This window comes from Anarhichas minor, unplaced genomic scaffold (genome assembly GCF_050575085.1).
Source record: "Anarhichas minor isolate MPS153535 unplaced genomic scaffold, ASM5057508v1 ptg000007l, whole genome shotgun sequence".
Taxonomy (NCBI): Eukaryota; Metazoa; Chordata; class Actinopteri; order Perciformes; family Anarhichadidae; genus Anarhichas; species Anarhichas minor.
The window spans coordinates 7,361,652-7,384,331 of record NW_027466453.1 but is presented as its reverse complement, the minus strand read 5'-3'; the positions used below and the strand labels follow the sequence as shown (position 1 = coordinate 7,384,331).

At 43.1% G+C, this 22,680-nt stretch overlaps 2 protein-coding genes across 5 annotated transcripts; one reads left to right on the top strand and one right to left on the bottom strand.

The window, feature by feature from the left end:
• Nucleotides 1-321: 321 nt before the first annotated feature.
• On the bottom strand, nt 322-7,372 carry tob2 (transducer of ERBB2, 2). 4 transcript variants are annotated; one of them, XM_076084820.1, is made up of 3 exons: nt 6,869-7,372; nt 3,916-4,003; nt 322-3,816 (listed from the first exon to the last, which is right to left on the bottom strand). In XM_076084820.1, the coding sequence occupies exon 3, from the start codon at nt 3,791-3,793 to the stop codon at nt 2,582-2,584; it is 1,212 nt and encodes a 403-aa protein (XP_075940935.1). In that variant the 5' UTR covers nt 3,794-3,816; nt 3,916-4,003; nt 6,869-7,372; the 3' UTR covers nt 322-2,581. The 4 variants fall into 4 exon arrangements, with proteins under 4 accessions (XP_075940935.1, XP_075940945.1, XP_075940918.1 ...); XM_076084830.1 differs by having other exon boundaries at nt 6,873-7,372; XM_076084803.1 differs by having other exon boundaries at nt 3,930-4,003; nt 6,869-7,371.
• A 1,374-nt stretch (nt 7,373-8,746) lies between these two features.
• Nucleotides 8,747-21,920, top strand: LOC142942425 (aconitate hydratase, mitochondrial-like). Its single transcript, XM_076084732.1, has 18 exons — nt 8,747-8,818; nt 10,216-10,358; nt 10,829-11,087; nt 11,889-11,981; nt 12,233-12,391; nt 12,505-12,655; nt 12,832-12,936; nt 13,027-13,118; nt 14,022-14,127; nt 14,541-14,698; nt 14,864-14,937; nt 15,654-15,765; nt 15,964-16,146; nt 16,437-16,532; nt 16,729-16,920; nt 17,127-17,259; nt 18,143-18,264; nt 18,388-21,920. Exons 1-18 carry the CDS (start codon nt 8,747-8,749, stop codon nt 18,517-18,519), a joined length of 2,382 nt encoding a protein of 793 aa, XP_075940847.1. The 3' UTR covers nt 18,520-21,920.
• The last annotated feature ends 760 nt before the right edge of the window (nt 21,921-22,680 follow it).

Below are 22,680 nucleotides of genomic sequence, written 5' to 3'. Positions count from 1 at the left end.
CCCCCCAAAAAAACCCCAACGAAACCCAGTGATGGACACTTATTCAGGGGGAAAATAAGCAGGGTGACCACAATATGCAGTGAATTCACATAACAAGGGGGGAATGGACATTGCACTGAAAAGTTTTTTTGGTTTAAATGTACTGCCTATGGGAGTAGTGTTGTCAGGCTGCCCTGGGAAAACTCTGAAAAGAAGTGTGATATCAGCCATCCTTTCCCACACAAACCCACTGTAAACATTCACATCTTAAGCTTCAAATCCAACTTGAAGAACGAATACATTTACCCGTCTTATTAGACAAATTCTGCACAAGGTACAATACACATTCAATACTTTATTCTGTACATCTTTTATTTTTGTCTCAGTTTGCATATATTCATGTTATTTTCTGGAAAAATAACCTCGGCATGTAAGAAACTAAACAAAGAATCTGAACATAAGAACTTTGTATATACATATTCCTGGACTTGTCATGTCTTACTCATACAAATGTATGTGATCATTTTGCAAAAACAAAAATATAGAAATATTGGAAATAAATTACAAAACATAAAACTATAAATCTTTCCCCTTTACGATGTGTACCTCTCCACCCATTCCCCTTGAAAAGAAAAAAAAAAAAGAAATACAAACTCGCATGCGTATGACAAGCTGTCACATTGCAAAACCAGCGTGAGCACAAGTCAAGGGTCCACGGGTCATCTTATACAAAAACATCGACTTGAAAACATTCAAATAAACGGACACGACCAACTGCGCCTCCTCACCAGCGTGATGCACTTGAATGCAAATTAAGCTCCCGTTTGAATCTCTAAAGCATTTCATGATAGCTGAATAAAAATGTGCCATTTCCAAACAGAGGGCAAAGGAATGGTGTCAGCGCTCGTGTCTGTGGGCGACACACCGCCTCAGGAGCCCAGTAATAAAGTGCTGGACAGCTCAAATGGACATCTGAGAGTTACCCTTCCCTGCAGTGACTAACCGACAATCACGTGGACACGGCTGGTAAACAAACCATTGTTAGCAAAACAGCAGACTTCCAGAGATCTGACAAGCCAGCCAATAAAAGCTACAGACCAGTGAAAGAACATTCACCGTTGCATCTTTGTTCACATAACTGGGGGGAAAAAAAGAAAGAAAGAGACAGAGCAACCTGTAACTGTACCATTCTGGTTTGTCCGTTGTTGGCAGCCACAGATCACTGAAGAATCACAAGACGAGGGAGAGAATAGTGTGAGCCTTTGGCTTCAATACCATTTAAGCTCACCAGAAACGTGTTCTGGGTTTCAAAGTGTCGCTCTCTGAGCCAATACAGCCTGGTAGCCACAGAGGCAACAGAACCCTCGAGCTGCTTCTCTCCCCCTTATTCGCTTTCTCCGGTCTTCCCTTCTCTCTCTTATCTCCCTCTCTCCCCCCCCCCTTCCTGCAGAGGAAAACCTCTCCTTCATAGTCAAAGTCATACCAAGCCATTTATCACAATCCCTACTGCTTAACTGCTGCATCCACTACGCCTCGTCACCTTCTCTCACACACACACACACACTGCTGACTGGAATTGTATATTTGTGCGCATATTTCTATGTGTGTCTCTCCATTTGAATACATGTGTGAAACCATAACTTGCATCCCAGTCTGTATGATTGAGGTATCAGCGCATCGTCGTCGTCTTAAAATACAAAGATTTACTTGTTTTTCACATTCACCAAGGTCTCCCTGACCCTCCCCCCCCGACAGATACAACACATTCTTATACATCACACTGCCTTAACACCCCGATGCTCTCTTTCTGCTCCCTCCACTGCTCTCACTTCCATTTAAACTCGTGTCATGTACACATTCCAGCTGACGATAAACTGCCTCCGATTTACGCCCGGCAACAACAACAGTGTCAAAATGTGCGTGCGCACGAGTGCCTTTCAAGGGGAACGGGCCCACCGTACAAACTATGAGTCTCTCCATCACGCTGAGCCACAACATAACAGAGCAGGACTACAAACACACACACACACACACACACACACACACACACACACACACACACAGCAAAGCCCCCCTCTCTGTATTTGTTGCAAGTAGGGCAGAGCAGATTGCAGAGCAAAGTGCTGAGCTTTTCCCACAGCCGTCGCTCCCTGCAGGACTTGGCGAGGTCCTTTTTCACAGCATGACAGTGCAGTGCAAAATGGAGCTATACTACAGCCGGGTCTATTAAACAACAAGTCAAGAAAAAAGAAAAAGCCCCTCACATTAACATTCAATGCAAAAACAAATAATGAGATTGGCAACGACTCAAGGTAGAAAGGAACACCCCACCCGCCTCCTACCCATTCCTGTCAAAGCAAACACACAGAACGTGATGAGTAACGGCAACAGACTACAGGTCAGGGTGGGGTTGGGGGGGGGAGGGGGGGTAATGGAGGAACAAAACCAATCACATGAATTATTCAGTGGACGGGGTATTTTAAATCTTTGTAGTTCTAAACTTGTATTAGTATCAATTTCTTAGAAAAACTGAAAAGATCTGGAGCATCAATGTCCAAACCCACCTCCTCCTACAACAGTTGTTAGCGTTACAAATGAAGGCTTAGTTGGCCAGCACGACAGGCTGGAAGGACTGGCTAGGATATTGCAGGTTGTAGCTTCCTAAACCCTCGACGAATGGCGGCTTCTCCATGTAGGGGATTCCTCCGTTGCTGCCAATGATGCCCACACTCTGGGCAGGGGGAGGGCTGGAGAACGGGTCAAAGGACGGATGGGTGTTGAGAGCGTGGGGGGGTTGGAAAGGGCTAGCAAGCGGCTGCATGGGCTGGGCGTCGGCATCAAAGTAAAGGGGGCCCGGGGATCCTGGGTAGACAAACTCTTTGGCGTTGGGGGAGAGCTGGCTGGCGATGGGACCTCCGAGCGAGTGCAAGGAGAGAGACAGGGGCTTGTGCTTGAGCAGCTCTGGTGCCGAGATGGTGGTGGGAGAGTGGGTGAGCATCCTCTGGGCAGGCGCTATGGCGGCTCCGGGTCCGGGGCCGGCCGCCGACCCGGCCCCGCTGCACTTCTTCATCTTGGTCGAGCCGAATTTGGTGGCGGCGAAGCTGGCGGTGGTGAACGTGATGGGCTGAGGACGGGCGGCGGGGAGAGCGGAGGGCTGAGCGGAGAGGTAGGGTAGCCCGCCGCTGGGCGGAGAAGGGGTCGAGGTGTTCGAGGAGTGGGCGGCGGGGTCAGTGGGCGTGCTGGAGCTGGGGTAACTGAAGAGCCCGGGGCATGACTGGGCAGACAGAGGGGTGGGAGAGCTGGAGAGCGACGGCATGAGGGCAGGAGACTCCTGGCTTCCAATTGGCACGAACACCTGAGCGTCTGGGTTAAAGCCCAGACTCTTGGCCTCCTCCGCCTCAGAGTCTCCTTTGCCCTCTCTGATCACCCCCTCGGCCCTCTCGCCGTCACAGCCGAGGCCCGGAGGGTCCTCCAGGTAGAGGACCTTCACTGCCCCTTTCTCCCCGATCTGGTAGGATACCTCGTAAGGGTCAATCCACACGCTGAGCTCTGCAGGGACATTTGCGCGCACTTCCTCCGTGTCCAGTCCACTCCTCTTGGCGGCCAACTCCACCACGGGGTCCCTCGGCGCTCCCAGGTGAATGCAGCGGAAGGCTGAGCCCCTGAGAGGTGCTTCAGGGTACCAGTGGCCCTCAAAACGAGACATCAGTATCCTCTCCAGCTCCTCGCCGAACAAGTCAGCTCGACGCCGAGGCAGCTTGTTGTACAGGTAGGACACGATGAAGTTGAGGGCGACCTTCACCTCCAGATGCATGGCTGCACCAGGTCAGCACCGCCCTGAGAGCAAAGTGATCGAGATGACGCAGAGGCAACGAAACAGCGACAAGGAGTTCTTCCTCTGGCTTATTGTAACGTGTAGGATTCTTTTAGTGTCACCATGGTAAAGGCACCTTGAAGGCGGGGGCAGCAAGTTGCAGGCCGTGTTTTGTCCTCACAGATATGCAACAATGTCGTCAGGTCCCGACTGTGGAGAAGGAAACAGAAGAAAGCGGTCATTTTACATGGAAGGAACCAGAGGAAGAGATCAAGGGAGATGGATGAAAAACAAAGAGGGAAGGACACTGCTATCCAGCTGTAGACGACTAATCATGTTTATGTATTATAGACATAGAAAGCAGAGCAAATAGACCTTCTCAGTAACTAATGGTGATATACATGTCAGCAAATATTATTGACACGTTTGTTTTCGTCTAAACACAGCAATAAAATATATCAGAACTTGTATATTAATGCTATTTGCCAGTTTGAACTATTGCAATTTTTCAAAAATTTAAAACAAAACCAAAAGAAATATGCACAGACTCCATCACAGTAAAGTAAGGCTGCTAATTAAGGTACCTTTGGTCACAATAAACTGACAGAAACTTGGTGGAGCGGTTTGGTAAATGTATCAGTTAAGTGGGACGTTTCATTGATTTACATAATTATTTGAATGGCACACTCAAGCCTCCATAAAGCTAGATCACTGATCTGATGAAAGCAAGGGATATTCACGTCTGCATGTATGAGACCAGTGGAAGTGTCACGGCTTAATACGCTTTGGATTGAGAGATTTGTATGCTGACCTGTGAGGGCAAACATTCAAATAAAAATAAAAAATGGACAATTTGTTGAGAAGTGCCTTTGAAGCCATCATAACTAGATTTAGCTCACCAGAACGCCTTTAGCAATCTCATTTTTTTTAAGACAGGATATCAAAACTACAGTTTAGATATGCGATAAGTGAGCAAAGGAGTGAGAAAATTAACTTACACCATGACTATTTTTATTCAATAACACAGCAATGATACGCGTTTTATATTTTGCTTTCATCCACTGCAGGATCTACTGACGGCTGCAACAGATGCCGTGTTGTGGGCTTCATAAATCCTTCATAATCTGAATCCCATGGAGTGCTTCCTGCTTAATGCTTTCACACAGTCACACAGGGTCCATCCCCCCCCCATGCACAGTCAAACCGAATGGAAAATGACATGCTAGAAGAAGAACATAATCAAAACAATAAAACCACAAGACTCTCAAAGAAAGAAGGTGTAAAATGGCAGGGCAGTTGGTCGACTTCCCAGAACACCATTTCCCACCATGCAGTGCGTGCAATAACCCCCTCCCCTCCCCCCATAGGCATACACACACACACACACACACACACACACACATACGCACACAAACAATTCACTCACATTCACTTCCCTGCCAGATGGGGCTTCGGAGGCTAAGATTAGGAAGACGCCTCCGATTAAAGACAATTCTAATGTTATTACAGATAAAGCTGCACAGGCTGGGCGCAGGGCTGTGGGAGGGACATTTCAAGACGAGATTTACATTTCCCCTCTCGCATGAAAAAGGTGACATTGAAGAAAAAGATGGGGGTTGGTTGGAATGGGCTATAAATAGGGCCCCATTTAGCATCATCTATGGTGCAAATTCCTCTCCACCACCTGAGTTCAAAGTGAGTGGGAGTGACTGTAGAAAATGGGATCTTTGAGCACAGGAGGTCCATCACCTGCACGAGCCATCATCACTAAAAACATTGTGTGCACACGCGGGCTAAGCTACCTACAGCAGCATTTCTCTCATTATAAAGAGGCAACAGCAGGATACACAAGATGTCGAATGTCATCCAATGACATTAAAGGAATAGCTCAGTTAATAGGTGCAGATGTGTTGCTTTGAGAGTGCAATGAATGCTCTAAATCTTAAAGAACAGCTTGAAATTTCAATTAAAAAAAAAGTCCCCCCCCACAATCTTTCATGTTCATAAATGATAAATCCCCTCTGCTGTGCTCATATTTGTATTATTCACCTGCAGATCCTTGAAAAAGGGAGCTAGATACATTTTTACAGGCCTGTTGTTGCGGGTCAGAGCAACGGCAGGCTCTACAGTGCCATTTTTGTTTACATCGACTCATTATCAGAGCCGCAAATGTGTGGCACTGTGTGCTGCAAAGTATCCACTGCATGTCAGGTTTGATCTATTTAAGCAGCACATCCACGGCGAGCTTACAAGTAGCATAAGCTATTGTGCAGATATATGAAAGCAAAAGGGCCTTAAGAGAGATTAGAACTGAGGGTTAAGCACAACATATAGAGAGGCCTGTGCTGAACAGAGTGGTCCCCACACACATAGAACATCAATACAACAGCACATGATGTTATCAGGATTTTATTCTTTTGTTACAAAAAGGCCCCTCACTTCAATTTCCTCCCATTAGAACTTTAAGCAGATTGATGTTTATAGACCTCTTTGAATTGGGAATATGTTGCACATCTACCAGATGCCAAACAATGGAGGTAAATGTGCAAGACGAGGGTTGAGATTGGAGAAATATCCTCCAGGTTTGGCTGTGTGATGACAAGCTCGGATGATAATAAGGGGACAGGGTCTACCTGGGGATTACTGCCATATGTCAAGTCAAAAGGCACTGGAGCAGAACGGACACTGGTTCAGCTGACACCCGTGTCAAATTGTCACTGTAAATTAAAGGATAAGGCTAATTAAGTGGGGAACCAGTATGTGCTCACTGAGCATTGAAGAGGAGAGCATCTCCTCAGCATAAACAACCCCTTCAAACGCCGTATGAAATGGAAAATACCCATGACAGCTGAGCAGACTGGGTCACTTCAGCTAATACATAACGGGCTAAGACGAAAACAAAAGAGGAGTCTTCAATCAATGGCTGAACCAGTGCAGTCATTCATTTCAGTCAGAGCATTTTCTTCCAAGCAAGAAGACATCAACACACAGCAACATGCTGTTGACAATGAACACGCCTGTGCATTTAAATAGAATTAACCTATTTCATACACCGGCTGACATTGAATTACTCACCTACCGTCACTGATGCACTAGCTCCACTTGTACTCCTGCGTTTGTTATAATTCCCTTGTGTTGTCTCGGATTTCAAGGCGGATGTGTCGAGTCGGTGATTCAGATGCTGACCACTAGATATTTTTCACCTTATTGTTGTTGAATGTCTTAACTGCTGCCCCAATTCTCAAATGGCCACAGGCTTTCCCAGTTTGTCTTCAGCTGACAGTTTGCATGGAGGGTCCAGAGAAACTTTACTGTTTGACAACCCGGCGTATTTATACAGGGTGACTCGCCCACACGGCCGTGACGGCAGGGACTACTTTCTTCATATTATAGTAGCTGCTGCTTTATTATTCCATATAACGGCATTAGTGCATTATGTTCTCCTCTCAACAAACCATTAATGTTATCTCCATGCACATTATCTATATTATTATTAACCAGCGGATAAGGTTTTTAAAACAACAACAATAACAATACTTAAAACAAAAAGATAACTGTTCACTCACTCGTCACTTTCTAGACAAGATGTCAATTCATAGTCTTCCTCGAAAAACAGAGACGCCAAAAAATCATAAAATGAGGCCGTTTTTCTCTATGTTTACCTTGCGGGCTCTAGTTTAATTGGCGGAGGGATATTTGTAGTTTTCTGTGGTGCTGAACAATTTGCTAAAAATACAAGTGGTGATAGCAACAGAGTCTCTATTGGCTGAGATGGGGGAGGACCATCAGATTATTGGGCTGCATCGTCCACTCAGCAGCTAAAGAAACCTGACTTTCACCAGGGGCTTGTGGGAGATGGTGTTCTTATCACTAAATGGTGTGTGGTAATGAGAGTGTTAAATTATAAGACGTGCTTTAGGGTATTTTGAAGTATTGTGTGATGGATTAGAGGTAGAGAAAATGATCAAAATAGGATAGGGTTGAAATGACGCACCAATGGAACACATGGTACAAAGCCCAAATATACTTTTTACATTTGCTTACTTCAGTGTCCTCCAGCCAAGGTTATGTTATGCTTTTATGCAATTAGTGTCCAATATTGCATTAAACTATGAAAAGATACTCATTATATTGATATCATATTATATGTGATAGCATGCTATTTATTATGTTACATTATAAATATGGTGTTAAGTAAGTATTGAGAACTTTACTGAAGAAAATAAGTAATACTACACTCTGTAGGACGGTAAATTCTGAAAACTGACATATCATATATAAATGTAGTGGGGTAAAATGACTAAATTCTCCTCTGAAAGGAAGTTCAGTAGGAGTATAAAGTAAAGTTTTGCCTAGTTGCCTGTTTATCCACGTTATCAGGATACTGGCACATATAAGTCATGTAAAAACGTAATAGAGAAATCAGAGAAAGACTGTTGGAAGGGAATATAACTGGTGTTAATGTCTCATCAATACGTTTATGGAATAATAGTCAAACAGTTGTTATTACTACAACTACTACTAATACTGGTGCTAAGAATAACAATGATTCGTTGTTTTTTGGGGCGACCGTGGCTCATGGGGTAACCGGTAACCGCGAGGTCAGCGGTTCGATCCTTGGCTGCTACGTGTGCTATGCCGAAGTGTACCTGAGCAAAACACTGAACCTCTACCTGCTCCCCGGGCGCCTGTCATTGGCAGCCCACTGCTCCCTACATAGGGATGGGTCAAATGCAGAGAACTTTTTAACCCTGCGGGACACAATATTATATATTACATATTATTATATATACACGTATATAAACATTATTATTTTTAATGATATTGACAATATTCTATTTTAATTATAAAAACATTGCTTTATTTATACACAAGCTTTATTATATTTAATATTTTGTATTTATTATTTAACCCAATGATAAAATAACGGGCTTCTTCATCCTGTTACGTCACATGTGGGCGACACATTCATCTTTGTCAGTGAACAAAATGGCGTCTTACTGCTTAACTGTCACTAGGCTGCGGGTAAGAAAACGTTATTTTACTCTTTCAGAGTTCGTAAATGCCTTGCTATCGAGTACATGTGTGACAACAGATATGTTATGTCGTGTAGTAAAGCCGCCATTGCTTAAGTTTTACGGACGACGGGTAAAAAGGCTAGAGCGCGCACCGAGCCGCTCGAGACAGGTCACAGTGTCCTCGCTTGACTCACGACAGCAACGCATTCTAACGGTTATAAACTATTACCGACCTTACAGCAACCAATATTATACCGTATTATTGTTAATAGCAGTGTCAACTTCAGTCAACATTAACTGAATCGAGGCTAAGAACGGCTCTAGGTGCCCTGATGTTTGCAAGGTGATCGCAAGGTTACGGAGAAAGAAGACGAAAATGGTTGCCAGAGTAACGTGGTTGAGTTGTCTGAGTTTATGATTTACCATATTTAACTCCTTTAGCCAACATTTATGAGAGGATGACATTGTCTTTTTTTTACATTTAAGGAGAATCAATTGACAATGTGTAAAAGGCCACAGTCCTCAGTCTCACCTATAAATCACGTTTAGTTTATTATTTGGGTCGTGGTAGATAGCATATTATTGCATTGAGTTGACATATGAAAACTATGCATTCAAACAGGTTCTTTATGAACCACCTGCTACCTGTTATTCTCAAAATAAGTGTCTGAAACACTGAGCCTGCTGCCCAGTAGTGTGTCAGTGTGAGGGTGTCTGAGCAAATGTTCCACTGCAGCTGGTTTATTCACACAGATCTGGTTTGTAGTTAATAGTGCTCCCCTGTTACCTCTAGTGCTTATACATAGTAAACAGTGTACTGTATCAGTCACTAACAGCCTGGCAGGTGAGGCTACCCACTGAAATATGAGCTCTATAAACTTTCACCCATTTTTTTCTGGGCACAGTGACTTTCCACTGAATATCAACACTGAGGGTCGGATAGTAAGAGCATCCGTTATGTATCGCCTACTATCACTCATTGGCATGGGTATAATAATATTATTATAGCTTGCTTTGCTGGTAGTGTCAAATGACCTCACCTATTACAAATTGCTCAAAAACCTGAAGCAGTGTCCTGATTAAACAGTCAGTCTAATAAAGCTTTACATTGCAGACTTTTAAGTTATTGAAAGAGATATCTTGAAAGGCTTCATACCGTCTGATATTGCTGTTGCAGGAAGATTTGGGCAGTATTTTAACAGCCTGTACTCAATACTAGCATGAACAAAATCCTGACATTCAAATTCAGTCTTCACGATACAGCACAACAAGTTTTAATTGCCTCCGTTTCCCCTTCATAGTTATTATGTAACTCAGAACTGAATGTGTTAGTCGTGGACTGCACAGTAAAACATTGTTTATGGTGTTATTCATCAAAACTGTCTTCTGTTTCCTCTGGTCTAGCTCGCCCTTGGAACCGGGGCAAGGCGTATTCATGTCTCCGCGGCCTTCAGCGCCAAGGCCAAGGTGGCCATGAGCCGCTTTGAGCCCGGCTCCAGCATTAACTATGAGAAGATGCACGAGAACATCAACATCGTGCGCAGGAGGTCAGCGGTTGCCCGTCTCAGAAATACACATGAACATACAGAGTTTGATTTACAGTTTGGCTCACGAGGAATAGCTGGTGTTTGTTATAGCTGCACAGTTAATCTTAGCGTTAACCACAGTGTTGACTTGTGAGACCCAGCAGGGCCCACGGAGCTAACTTTAGACGTCCTGGTGTTTCTCTCTCACTGAGCTTAACACATGCTGTAATCCAGGAATAGGAAAAGCCTTTTGTGTGGCTGTCATATGACTATTATATGAAAAGTTAAAGTGTTTGCTGTCCTGATAAGTTTCTTTTTGGTATTGAGGGCTTTTTCCATGATTCTTTGCAACAGACAAGATAGAAGGACACTGCAAGAACACTTCAAATACATTTGTATAGATATTACAAGTTTTTAGCTTATAGTATCTACAATTCATGTCCAGCACATCACAGTTTTTAACGCATGTTTCCATTAATCCATGCCACCAGGCTCAGCAGGCCTCTCACTCTGTCGGAGAAGATTGTGTACGGTCACCTGGATGATCCAGCAGGGCAGGATATCGACCGCGGCCGCACCTATCTGCGCCTGCGTCCAGACCGCGTGGCTATGCAGGATGCTACTGCTCAGATGGCAATGCTTCAGTTCATCAGCAGCGGTCTGCCCAGGGTGGCGGTTCCCTCCACCATCCACTGTGATCACCTGATCGAGGCTCAGATCGGAGGGCCGGAGGACCTGCAAAGGGCCAAGGTTAGGACAGATTGATGGAGTATTATACGCAGTATATTGTACATGTAGTTTTATGGTACAGTCATCAGTTGCAAATTAAGCAGACATATTCTGCTCATTTACCAACTAAATCCTTTAATTTGTCAATTACCTACTGTGTGAAATGTACCTTGTAGTTAGTTAGCAAGTTAACTGATGGGGAAAGGTACTTTGAGAATTTGAGCCAACAATGCGGGCTGTGTGCAAACCTAGGGTTTAAAGTAAACAACTAATTCGTAAACGAAATGTTTTACAAAAATTTAAGAAACTCCTCAATTAGCATGCTCAATGAAGCTACATCCAACATTGTAACAGCTAGCTAGCAAACAATTAGCAGAGAGAAGTTATAAACTGTGTACTTTAACTGAAATATCATAAAGAAATATAATATATTCACTCCGGTAATAAAAACTAAACTTACATCATGAAAGCATGTTGTCATTTGATTCAGCCAATGCAGCAGTGTGGGCTGCACATGTGACGGGAGAATGCACTGTGCATGCAGAGGGTTGTAATTTTACTGCCAAAGGGATCTGTACATGTGATGGAAGAGTGGCTGCTGAGTGCAGTGTGTGGTTACAATCCCATTCAATGATTATACTTTTAACCAAAACATGCCATAAGACCTAGTGTTGTTGTTTTTTGACAGTTTAATCAAATTGTCTGTTGAAGTAGAGGATTCAGGCTTAAGTGTTGCAGCCAAGTTTATTATGTTTTGGTTCCATCACGGATACTCCAGTATCATATATGACTATAACTCTTCCACATTCACCTTTAACACAGGAAGTAAATGAGGAGGTGTACAACTTTCTTGCCACTGCTGCTGCCAAATATGGGGTTGGCTTCTGGAAACCCGGATCAGGGATCATCCATCAGGTACAGGACACTGATTTTATAACAATGCTATGAATAGCTTTTCTAATACTGGAAAATGTGTTCGCATATTGTTTCTCTTGGATGTTTGACCTTCACTTTACAGAATGATGAGTGTCAGACTGTGAGACACTCATCATTCCAGAAAAGGACACTTCCAGAAAAGTAGTCTATTTCAAATAGCAGTCTGTGGAAATTGTATGTCCCAAGGGAAAAATGTGTGGTTGACTGAATGTTCCTTTTTATTTGGACAGATCATCCTGGAGAACTATGCCTATCCTGGAGTGATGCTGATTGGTACCGACTCCCACACTCCCAATGGCGGTGGCCTGGGGTCCATCTGTATTGGAGTGGGTGGAGCTGATGCCGTGGATGTCATGGCTGGAATCCCATGGGAGCTCAAGTGTCCTAATGTGAGTTCTCGACACCTGAAATCTTGTATATAAATTTTTATTTCATGAGCAGTTTCAACCACTTAATCGGTTTGTTTTGTTTAAGCCTGTGTGTTTTTGTTTTTTCCCTTCAGGTGATTGGAGTGAAGCTGACAGGAAGCTTGTCTGGCTGGACTTCTCCAAAGGATGTCATCCTGAAGGTGGCTGGCATCCTGACTGTGAAGGGCGGAACTGGAGCCATTGTGGAGTATCATGGGCCTGGAGTTGACTCCATCTCCTGCACTGGTAAGGATGAGATACAATACAAGACCTGAAACGCTGGTGGAAGACCTTCTGTGTTTACATCCGAAAGTCAAAGACAGGAGACGGCTTAAACTAACATCCATATCTTGCTCGATGTCTTCAGACTTGGGGCAGTATATTTTACTCCAAGGGTAAAGTGACACTCTATCTTTTTTCAGGAATGGCCACTATCTGTAACATGGGTGCTGAAATTGGAGCCACCACGTCCATCTTTCCCTACAACCACCGCATGAAGACGTACATGGAGAAGACTGGCCGTGGAGGTCAGTCTCCTACTGTTAGTCTCTTGTCTGTTTAGTCTTTATTCACTGTGTCTTACCTCCAACTGTGTCCCCTTCTTCATCCCCTCTCAGAGATTGCTGCTGTGACTGATCAGTTCAAAGATGACTTGGTCCCAGATAATGGCTGTGAATACGACCAGGTCATAGAGATTAACCTGAGCGAGGTGAGTCAAAACATCAGTCGTGTCGGCATGTCCAAATCCATCCTACATACTATTCTTTACTGTCGTACTAATAGTCATGGTATAGTGCTGCTTCAGTAGTATGCAAAGAACTCGCTATACTTTTGGAATGGTCAAAACAGACTTTAGGATGTCCAAACCAACCAAGATTTTCTGGAGCAGTCTTTCACCACCTCCCCCAAATATTTTAATTATTTTCCAGCTGTGAATAGCTTCTCCACTTCCTTTGTGCATTGCCTTGTGAGAGAATAATATCCATCAACAGAACACTGTATTTAGTATGCATGAGGCATGTTTAAATATTATTCTTTTAGTCACTTTTCCAGTGTGAATACAATACAAACTTACCTAGAATCAGGAAGTAGAATGGATTTAAGTCCTACCACCATAAAACATGTGGGGCTCACTGTGTGTGGACACAGGAGTCACAGTGTTATGTATTAGATAATCTGATTAGGGCGTGCTACGTTAAGACAAGTATGTCATCATAGAAACCTGTTAATTAAAACATTAATTAGCTTGATGAATGACCTATATACTGACACTGGGCGGTAAACCAAGAATCACTGACCTACCATTTTTGTTATGCTGGTATGTTAAGTAAAAGCTTTCCTGAGAAAATTTCAAGTGCTGTTCACTAAAAAATTAAATACAATACAGCACCCACTTCTCATTTAGCCATGTACCGTCACTTTGTCTTGTTTTTGGTATCCTGTGGTTATAATGGTGCATTAGGCAGCTTAATTGTGCTTTTAGTGTTCCTCTTTTAATATTATACTGTGTGTGTGTGTATATATATATATGTATATCTATATTATAGCATTAACAAGCATTTACTCAAATTGTGACGTTGCTTCATTAAGCGTGGTTTCCCTCCTCTCACAGTTGAAGCCCCACATCAACGGACCGTTCACCCCTGACCTGGCTCACCCCGTGTCTCAGATCGGAGCGACAGCTAAGAAGAACGGCTGGCCCCTGGAGGTTAAAGTTGGTCAGTATTTGTGACACCGCTGTCTTATCTTACAATCGTCCATGTTTTTAATGCTTTGTCTCGAGAAATTGGATATTTCTTATTTTTGTTCCTGCGAACTGTGTTGTTGACCAGATATGATGAGGTCACATTACAGCCCTGTCATGCGGTCCTCCAAAGTATATTACTACTGACTGCAATATACAGTAGTTCCAATCATTGACAGAATGACTAGAATATGATTATGATGATTAAGATTTGTAAGTACAGACTTGCTTGTCTTTTGTGTGTTTTCCTCTTCAACAATTTTCCTCTCATATCATATACTAATTTAGATGAATACTTCCAACCTGCCACTGTAACTTATACACATTCACTTTAGTTTTCTTGTTCTCAGTTCTCCTCTTACAAACATTGAACTTTGTCTCCTGCAGGTCTGATCGGCAGCTGCACCAACTCGAGTTACGAGGACATGGGCAGAGCGGCCTCTCTGGCCAAGCAGGCTCTGGATAGAGGTATGAAGTGCAAGGCCCAGTTCACAGTCACCCCTGGTTCTGAGCAGATCCGCGCCACTATCGAGAGAGATGGATATGTGAGTCAGAACCTTCCTAACATTTAGCGAGTGACCCATAGCATATTGGCAGCTCGTTTACTGTCTTTTTTTCTTTTTACACATAATACATTTATACAATTGTGTGTGTTTGAAGATGCAGGAAAGGATTCATTTTTTTAAATGTTCATGTTTTCCCTCTTTCAGGCCAAGATCCTGAGTGATGTTGGTGGAATCGTCCTCGCCAATGCGTGTGGACCCTGCATCGGACAGTGGGACAGGTATGAACCTCATTTGTAATTGGCTAATTGTGCCCCACTGGTAGCAGCGTCATGGCAGTTGATTAGTCTGTTCTGCCAATGCTTTGGTCCAAAATACCTCAACAACCACTGGCCAGATTGCCACGACATTTTGCAGAAGTATCTCCAGATGTTGATTTCGGAGTATTTCCTCTTTACCAACACTGGTTCGTGACTGGATTTCCATTAAATGTACTGTGAATATTTATATGAATTCTACTGTTTCTGGTGACCTTTCCTCTCATACTACCAGTGCACCATTAAAAAAACTTTACAAAAGAAATATCAATCTAAAGAGAGAGCTTCATGCTCATCAGAACTCTTCCAATTTTGGATGTTTGATAAACCTTCTTGTAGGATTGATCAGAGGCCAAAATGACACATTTATATGCAGTGAATCTTTTAGGCAGATTGTCATGAGATTTACTCATGAACCCTTTGATGGCTCTTCCTCTAGTAAGGCTGTAAGAACAGGGAAGTCATCAAAATGTTGTTCGTGCCAACACTTTCATGTTGTTGCTTGTAATGTACACTGTAGTCCAGTAGCAGGCCGGTAGACTTTTAGTCTTGTAAACCGATATGAAACAGGTAGCTCACTGCACAAAAGTATCAAAGATCAAACAAAAGTAGTCCTGTGAGTGATGTAGGTTAGACACAATGCATCAGACTAACATGCTCTGTGTTTTCACTTTCTTCAGGAAGGATGTGAAAAAAGGAGAGAAGAATACGATTGTCACGTCCTACAACAGGAACTTCACCGCTAGGAACGACGCTAACCCAGCTACCCATGCTTTTGTCACCTCTCCTGAGGTAAGAAGTACTAAAGGTTGAACACCAAGCAAAGAAAACAACAACAAGTTCAGCGATTTCAATAGACAGGCTTACAGTAGCTCATGCATACAGCACAGTGGCTGTGTGGAGGACTTGACAATGACATTCTTATTTGAGTTTCCCTCGATGGCTTTGACATTTGCTCACCCTAAATGCCTTTTCTGTAATTCAATGTAGATCGTCACTGCCATGGCGATCGCCGGGACCCTCGACTTCGACCCAGAGACCGACTACCTGACCGCTCCGAATGGAGAGAAGTTCAAGTTGGAAGCCCCCACCGGTGACGAGCTCCCCTCAAAAGACTTCGACCCGGGCCAGGACACCTACCAGTACCCCCCCGCCGAAGGCACCTCAGTAACGGTATTTTTGATTTTATATATTTTTTTAAAGATGCAGTATCTGATCCCAACTATTATATTATAAACAGCCTTTTAGTGAGCTGAGTTTGAACCAGCACAAGAAACAGTGTGATCAAGGCTTGTTTTGATAGAAAAGGTGTAATGTGACAGTTGTCTAGACAGAAAAAGACACAAACATTTTTTTGGTGTATAAATAAAACTCAGTTTGATCTGGAAGTTGTCCGCCCCACTATCCTTTGAAAATATTCTTGGAAGAACATTTACATCTTCCTCTGATTTGATGTTGTTCAGGTGAACGTGAGCCCCTCCAGCAACCGTCTGCAGCTTCTGGAGCCCTTCGACAGGTGGCACGGAAAAGACATGGAGGACATGAGGATCCTCATCAAGGTGAGCAGTGAAATGGAAGGAAAGTTGTGGTGGACTAGTGCAGATTACAAGACTTATATTATATTATCATGTTTTAGCTCATTCTTTCACAACGCTGTTTAAAACTCCACTGAATTATTTAAATGTTGTGTGTAACAGCCGTTGTTTCTTATCTGTTACTTAACTTCCTGTCCTCTCTTTTCCTCCGCCGCTGTAGGTGAAGGGAAAGTGCACCACTGACCACATCAGCGCTGCCGGGCCCTGGCTGAAATTCCGCGGTCACCTGGACAACATCTCCAACAATATGCTGATTGGTGCAGTCAACATTGACAATGACGGCGTCAACAAGGTGAAGAACCTGCTGACGGGAGAGTTCGGAGGTGTGCCTGATGTGGCCCGCCACTACAAGGTGAGTGTGATGGGCCGAGTGCGTTGATGAACTGAACTTTATAACCGTGAACCTATACGAAGGCTTGATCTACTGCAGGACTGTTGTTTTAGACCTCGTTAGTTCCAGCAACATATCTCCTCCTTGGGACTTTACTTGTCTTCTCTGTCCTCGTCCTGACAGCAGTTAAAATGTTTTCTTTGTCTTTGTTTAACTGTATAATCCAGGCCAATGGAGTGAACTGGGTGGTGGTTGGAGATGAGAACTACGGAGAAGGATCCAGTAGAGAGCACGCTGCCCTAGAACCACGACACCTTGGAGGACGCGCCATTATCGTCAAAAGCTTTGCCAGAATCCACGGTAAGTTTCAGAGCACAGAAAGAGAAAACATGCAAACATCATCTGCATCACTGCAGCCACGTGCAATTCTATTATGCGTCTGTGGCGCGATGTTTTCGGGTAGTCCTTTTGTTCCTTTCTCGTGAACGCAATATCTCTGGACGGACTTTAAGTAGATCTAGCACAAACATCCACTTACGGATGAAGTGATTTAGAATCTGGTGGTCAAAGGTCACTAAACACATTTTTGGCCATGACTCAAGAATTCATATGCTGGTGATGACAATTTCACACCAATGTCTAAAAGAATAAAATGAGGAATTGATCACATTTTGGGCAGACGTGGATGTAAACTGTAACTTGACTGTTTGGGCGGAGGCATACAATTGAAAGGCGGGAATTCTAGCTACCCATACATCTACACACATGTAGAGGCAACAGGGCAGCAATATCTTAATCTGTATGTTTGGGTTCCAGAGCAAGCTGATGATTATTTAGTCTGGCATGTTTACAGTCTGCCAGAATAAGGAGTGTCTATGAGAGTCTCCAAGTTATACTTACAGTCCATTAGGGCCAGTTTATTACTGGAGTTCCTCAGAACCAGAAAAACAATCAAATAAATGCTGTTGCATGTAGTTGATAGTTTGGATGTCTGCCTACAAAGCTTTCAACATAATTTGGCCTTGACTAATAACATTTCCAATCACATGAATTCTGTGTAAATGGAACAGCTAATTCATCCTGAGAACTGGAGACGCATGCTTTAATCTCCGTGATCTTGTATTTCTGTGTAACCGATATACTGACAGACGAGGAGCCCTTCTCTGGTTACCTGATGGAAGTACAGTGTGAGTCGGCGTGTTGCCGTTATGTCTCATTTTTCCATCTGTCTTTTCCTCCTCAGAGACTAATCTGAAGAAGCAGGGCCTGCTGCCTCTGACTTTTGCCGAGCCCCACGACTACGACAAAATTCGCCCCGATGACAAGATTTCAATCAATGGGCTGCAAACCCTTGTTCCCGGCAAGGTGAGGAATATTCTGCACTAATGAAACACCGATCCAAAGGACAGCCGAGCTTCTCTTAACATTACGGTGAAGATAAACAGGATAAATGTTTGACACATGATCTCGGTTGCCTCCTACCTCCAGGCCCTGACGGCAGTAGTCAAGCACAGCGATGGCAGCCAGGAGTCCATCACTCTAAACCACACCTTCAATGAGACGCAGATCGAGTGGTTCAAGGCCGGCTCCGCTCTCAACAGGATGAAGGAGCTCCAGTAATTGGTGGAGAGGAGGGAGGTGGGGCCTGTAGGGGCCGCTGAGGGGCCTTGGCGTGGGTTAAGAAGGGGAGAAATATGGGCCGAGAGAGAGAGGGGGGGCTTCGCAAACAGGAAGAGACAATGTGAACGCTAGATGGTAACCAGACTTGTTCATGTTAACGTTGGTTTTAGGGGAACGCTGTAGTCATGCTCAGTTAAAGACAACACGCACAAGGTCGCTGTACAGATGAAAAGCGCACACACACACACGAGCACGTACATGCACAGACAGGATTACTGTGAAAGCTCTCCCCGACGACAGGCAGAATCACACAAACGCCCTCAAACGGTCGCACATAATCGAAGCTTAGCAGTGTGCGTCTTTAATAGGCAGCATCGTTTTCACCGGCAGCACTTAGTTGTTCATTGAGTGTTTCCCTGCAGCGTTGAGCTGATTCATACACAGACGCTCATCTTTCTCTATCAAACGTAGCAATTATTCTCCAAATTATGTGTAAATACAGGCTGGTGGAAGCATTAACATAAAGCATGATTCATTATCAGCTACACTATATACACCCTTTAATGTCCGTATCCAGCAGTATACAAACCTGATTCAGGCCCTGAATTAATAAAGTTAAATGAACCGTTTGTCTCCAAAATAGTTTCCATCCAAACAGCTTAATAAGCTCACCGTGTTCAACTCGCATGAATGTTCTTTTCCTTCATTTCCTCCAGAACATCTCTCCCACATGCTCTCTATCATTACAATGCACCACATGGTGATGAACTCCACTAGTCGTCCTTCATTGTCCTCCTGTAGAAAGCTGCTAGAATTGCCATTATTGACTTAAACAAGCGTTCCCTTGCTTATTGTAGTTTGGAGCCACACTGTAAACACTCTACCAGGCACACTTATTTACTGTAGCGCACTATCCTTGTAATCCCATCAGCCCTTGTACTGTCATTGGAGTCCAGTCTGCATCACTCAGTCTGAGACCTTGTGTTTGTCATGCTGCTGCTGCTGCTGCTGTTGCACTTTTTAGTTTGTGCTTACCCAGACTGCTACATTTCGGCCAACATGCGAATCTGCGTTCACTCCCCGCTGCTCTTCCATTGGTTGCTTGCTCGTTCTCATTGTCTTTTTGTATGATATAACACCCCATTGTGTGAAAACGTGGGACTAGGACACCCAACCACAACACACACTGCCATTGTGTTAGCGCTAGCCTTGCTATTTATTTTTCTTTCCATCTGTGTTTTGTCCTGTGTGTGTGTGTTATGCATGGTTGTTTTTATTGGGTAACATCGGTCTGTTTGCATCTGTGTGTCCCTCTTAGCTCATCCTGTCTCTCTCGTTGATCTCACCAGGCTGCTTCATGCAGTCCAAACCACAACCTGAAATGTTTGGGGACATGAGCTGTAATCAAATTTGTGTTGCTAGAAATCGAAGCAACATTTTTAATGCACATTCTGGTGTAGCATATAGACACAGGAACTCTTCTGTGACCATAGAAATTGCAGCATAACAGCGTCGCAAAAAGTCCGCTGCGATGTCCAGAGAAAGCTCTTCTCTTTGATAGTCGGTCTTTAGTCTCATCGTCCCAATGAAATCCTCTGTAACGAAGCTTCACAGACGTTATGTTGTTGTGGTTTCGCTGTGTTAAAGTTTTTCTGTTTGTCCTCACTATCATCTCGGAGTTGCCAGCGTGTGAAATTGCCTCGTGTAGCTGCAATGGGAGATGATGCGTTTGTCTTGGCATTGAATGTTTTTCTTCAGGATGAGGTTTGGCCCTCCGTAGCATGAGGAGGCCTGCTGTCTTCTAACACACAATCTAGTGTCCAGATGCTTGTACACACAGAGTTAGGAAAGTAGTGTTAGCTGTGCTTCCTTTAGTCTCTGCAAACATTTTACCCTTCAGCGCTCATCTCTGACATACAACTTGTAATGTCCTTTAATTGATACACAAGTTTTGAGACTGTAGAAACGTATTCAACATCATTCTTGTGTTAAGTCTTGCCATGATGTAGACCTAGTATGCGCCACTGAAACAGTCTGGTTATATATTTGTGTGGGCTTGGGGATGTTTGAGGTCATTGTTGCTATGTTTTGCGTAGGATTACGCTGTTTAGCTCTTAGAGAGTCTTTAAATCCGTCACTTCTTCATTGTTCAGTCTACGAAGACTTCGCTTTAGATTAATAATTACAGTTACTGAGTTAAATCCCGATGTACTAAAAAAAAAAGAGTTTGGACCTGTGTGTAAATGATGTGATATATATATATAGCTGCACTTTGTATAGAGGTGTGTACAGAAATGATAAAATCATTATATAGATATATAAATAAAGAGAACGAGAGAGAGCAAGTAACATGCTGTGTGCTGCCTGTCTAAATGAGAGCTGTTAACGCTGTTTGTGACGACTCGTGACATAGCGTCATGAAATGGTGTCCCCTCTGTGGTTTCACAAAGTTTTGGGTTGTGGGTGAAGTTGTAGCTTTCGGTTGCTGCTGGGCTTCTACGGTGAAACGGGGCTTGTAATCCCTCGGTAGGTGACTCTTGGTTGCTTTGTGTATATTTCGTAATCGTTTTAGTTTTGTTCAAATCATTTTCAGGGACAGAGGTGATTAGAAACAGCAGCAGCCCAAATTTAAAGACGTTTTGGACATGAAGGTGAAGGGGTTATCTGTTCATAAATTCAACATTTTGAGAACCATCATGTGTTCGTGCCCTCTTTAAAACCCATCACTTCGATGGTTAAACACTCCTCACCACTGTATCAGATTTACTGCCAAAGATGCCTGATGGAAACACTGACATGTTGAGAAGTAATGGTTAGTCGTGTTGGAGAAATCAGCCATTATTATGTGATCTTTCATACAAATCGCCGTGTGTATAATTATCTGATGACGTACAGAGTGTTGTTACCTACAGAATTCACCAGGATCAATGTTTATCGGTAAAACATCTTAAAAAGCACTGATTCGTTTAATCATCCTTCGTCCTCTGTCAGCACATTTAAAAACAGCGGCGTGTGAAGCAGTTTGCTCATTCTGTGATGTACGATGATGCTTTGATGTTCACGAGTTTTAGAAAGCGCTACTGTAGAGTGACAAATCAAATGGTGTTCATGAAGGCATGCCTTTTGTGTCATTTTGTACTCGGGTCTGCTCTGTTTGGCTTCCTCTGATGTGTGTAAAGACAATTTTACAACATGCTTCACTTGTTCAGATACAGCAAATAAATATGGAATATGAACATCTGTTTTATTACAGTGATGATTCCCCTCACACTCCGGTTTCAGCATTCAACTTTTTAAAAGTCGATGATTCAAAAGCCTGCCGTTGTATTGCTTGAGAGGTTGAAAATATCTTGACATTAACAAAATAACCAGTAAATTAATAAAGAAAGTTGTGAAGTGATTGTATTTGTGGTTTTATTTGCTCAATGAAATGAATAATAAGCTCCTGTGATTGTCAGTCATGTAGTGTTACAGGCTTCTAGCAGCTGAGGAGGAGTTTGCTTCAGGTGTTTGTTGCTGCCCTAGTGTGCTTCTTAAGAACTCAACAGCCTGTGATCCTCACGTTCATTATATCAACTACATTTCTATTATGGTAACGTTCATCTGTCACTTGCAGTTTCAAAACATCAACCATAACTTTTAAATATCAACATGAATACTCTCATACCTTACATAGATTCTGTGTATTGTATAATTATTTTTTCCAATGAAGCACTTTGCCGTACCAATAATGGACAATATCTACTGTGAATAGTTAACTTAAAAGTTCATAAGGAAATATGTATGCAATACCCTGGAAATATTTAGGCTATACATAAACTAAGCTTGTGATTTTAGTAATTCAGATCAGAAAATAAAGTTTTTAATGGCATTTTGTGAACAGATAATTGAACAGTTGTGACATAAAGGTCACATTCCTTTGAAAACAGAAAATAAAGTTTTGGCACCAGAACGTTTGCATCCATTTGGCTAATCATATATTTTTATATGATATCTATCTTTTTATTAATATATATATATATATTTGTTTATCTGTAAAAAGTATAGAAACCAAATGGCACGTTATGGTAATACTATTACAAATAATCACGTAACAATAATTATACACTATAATAGAGCTTCAAAATTGTGCACTGTAGCTTTAAGTTTTGCGACAAGTCG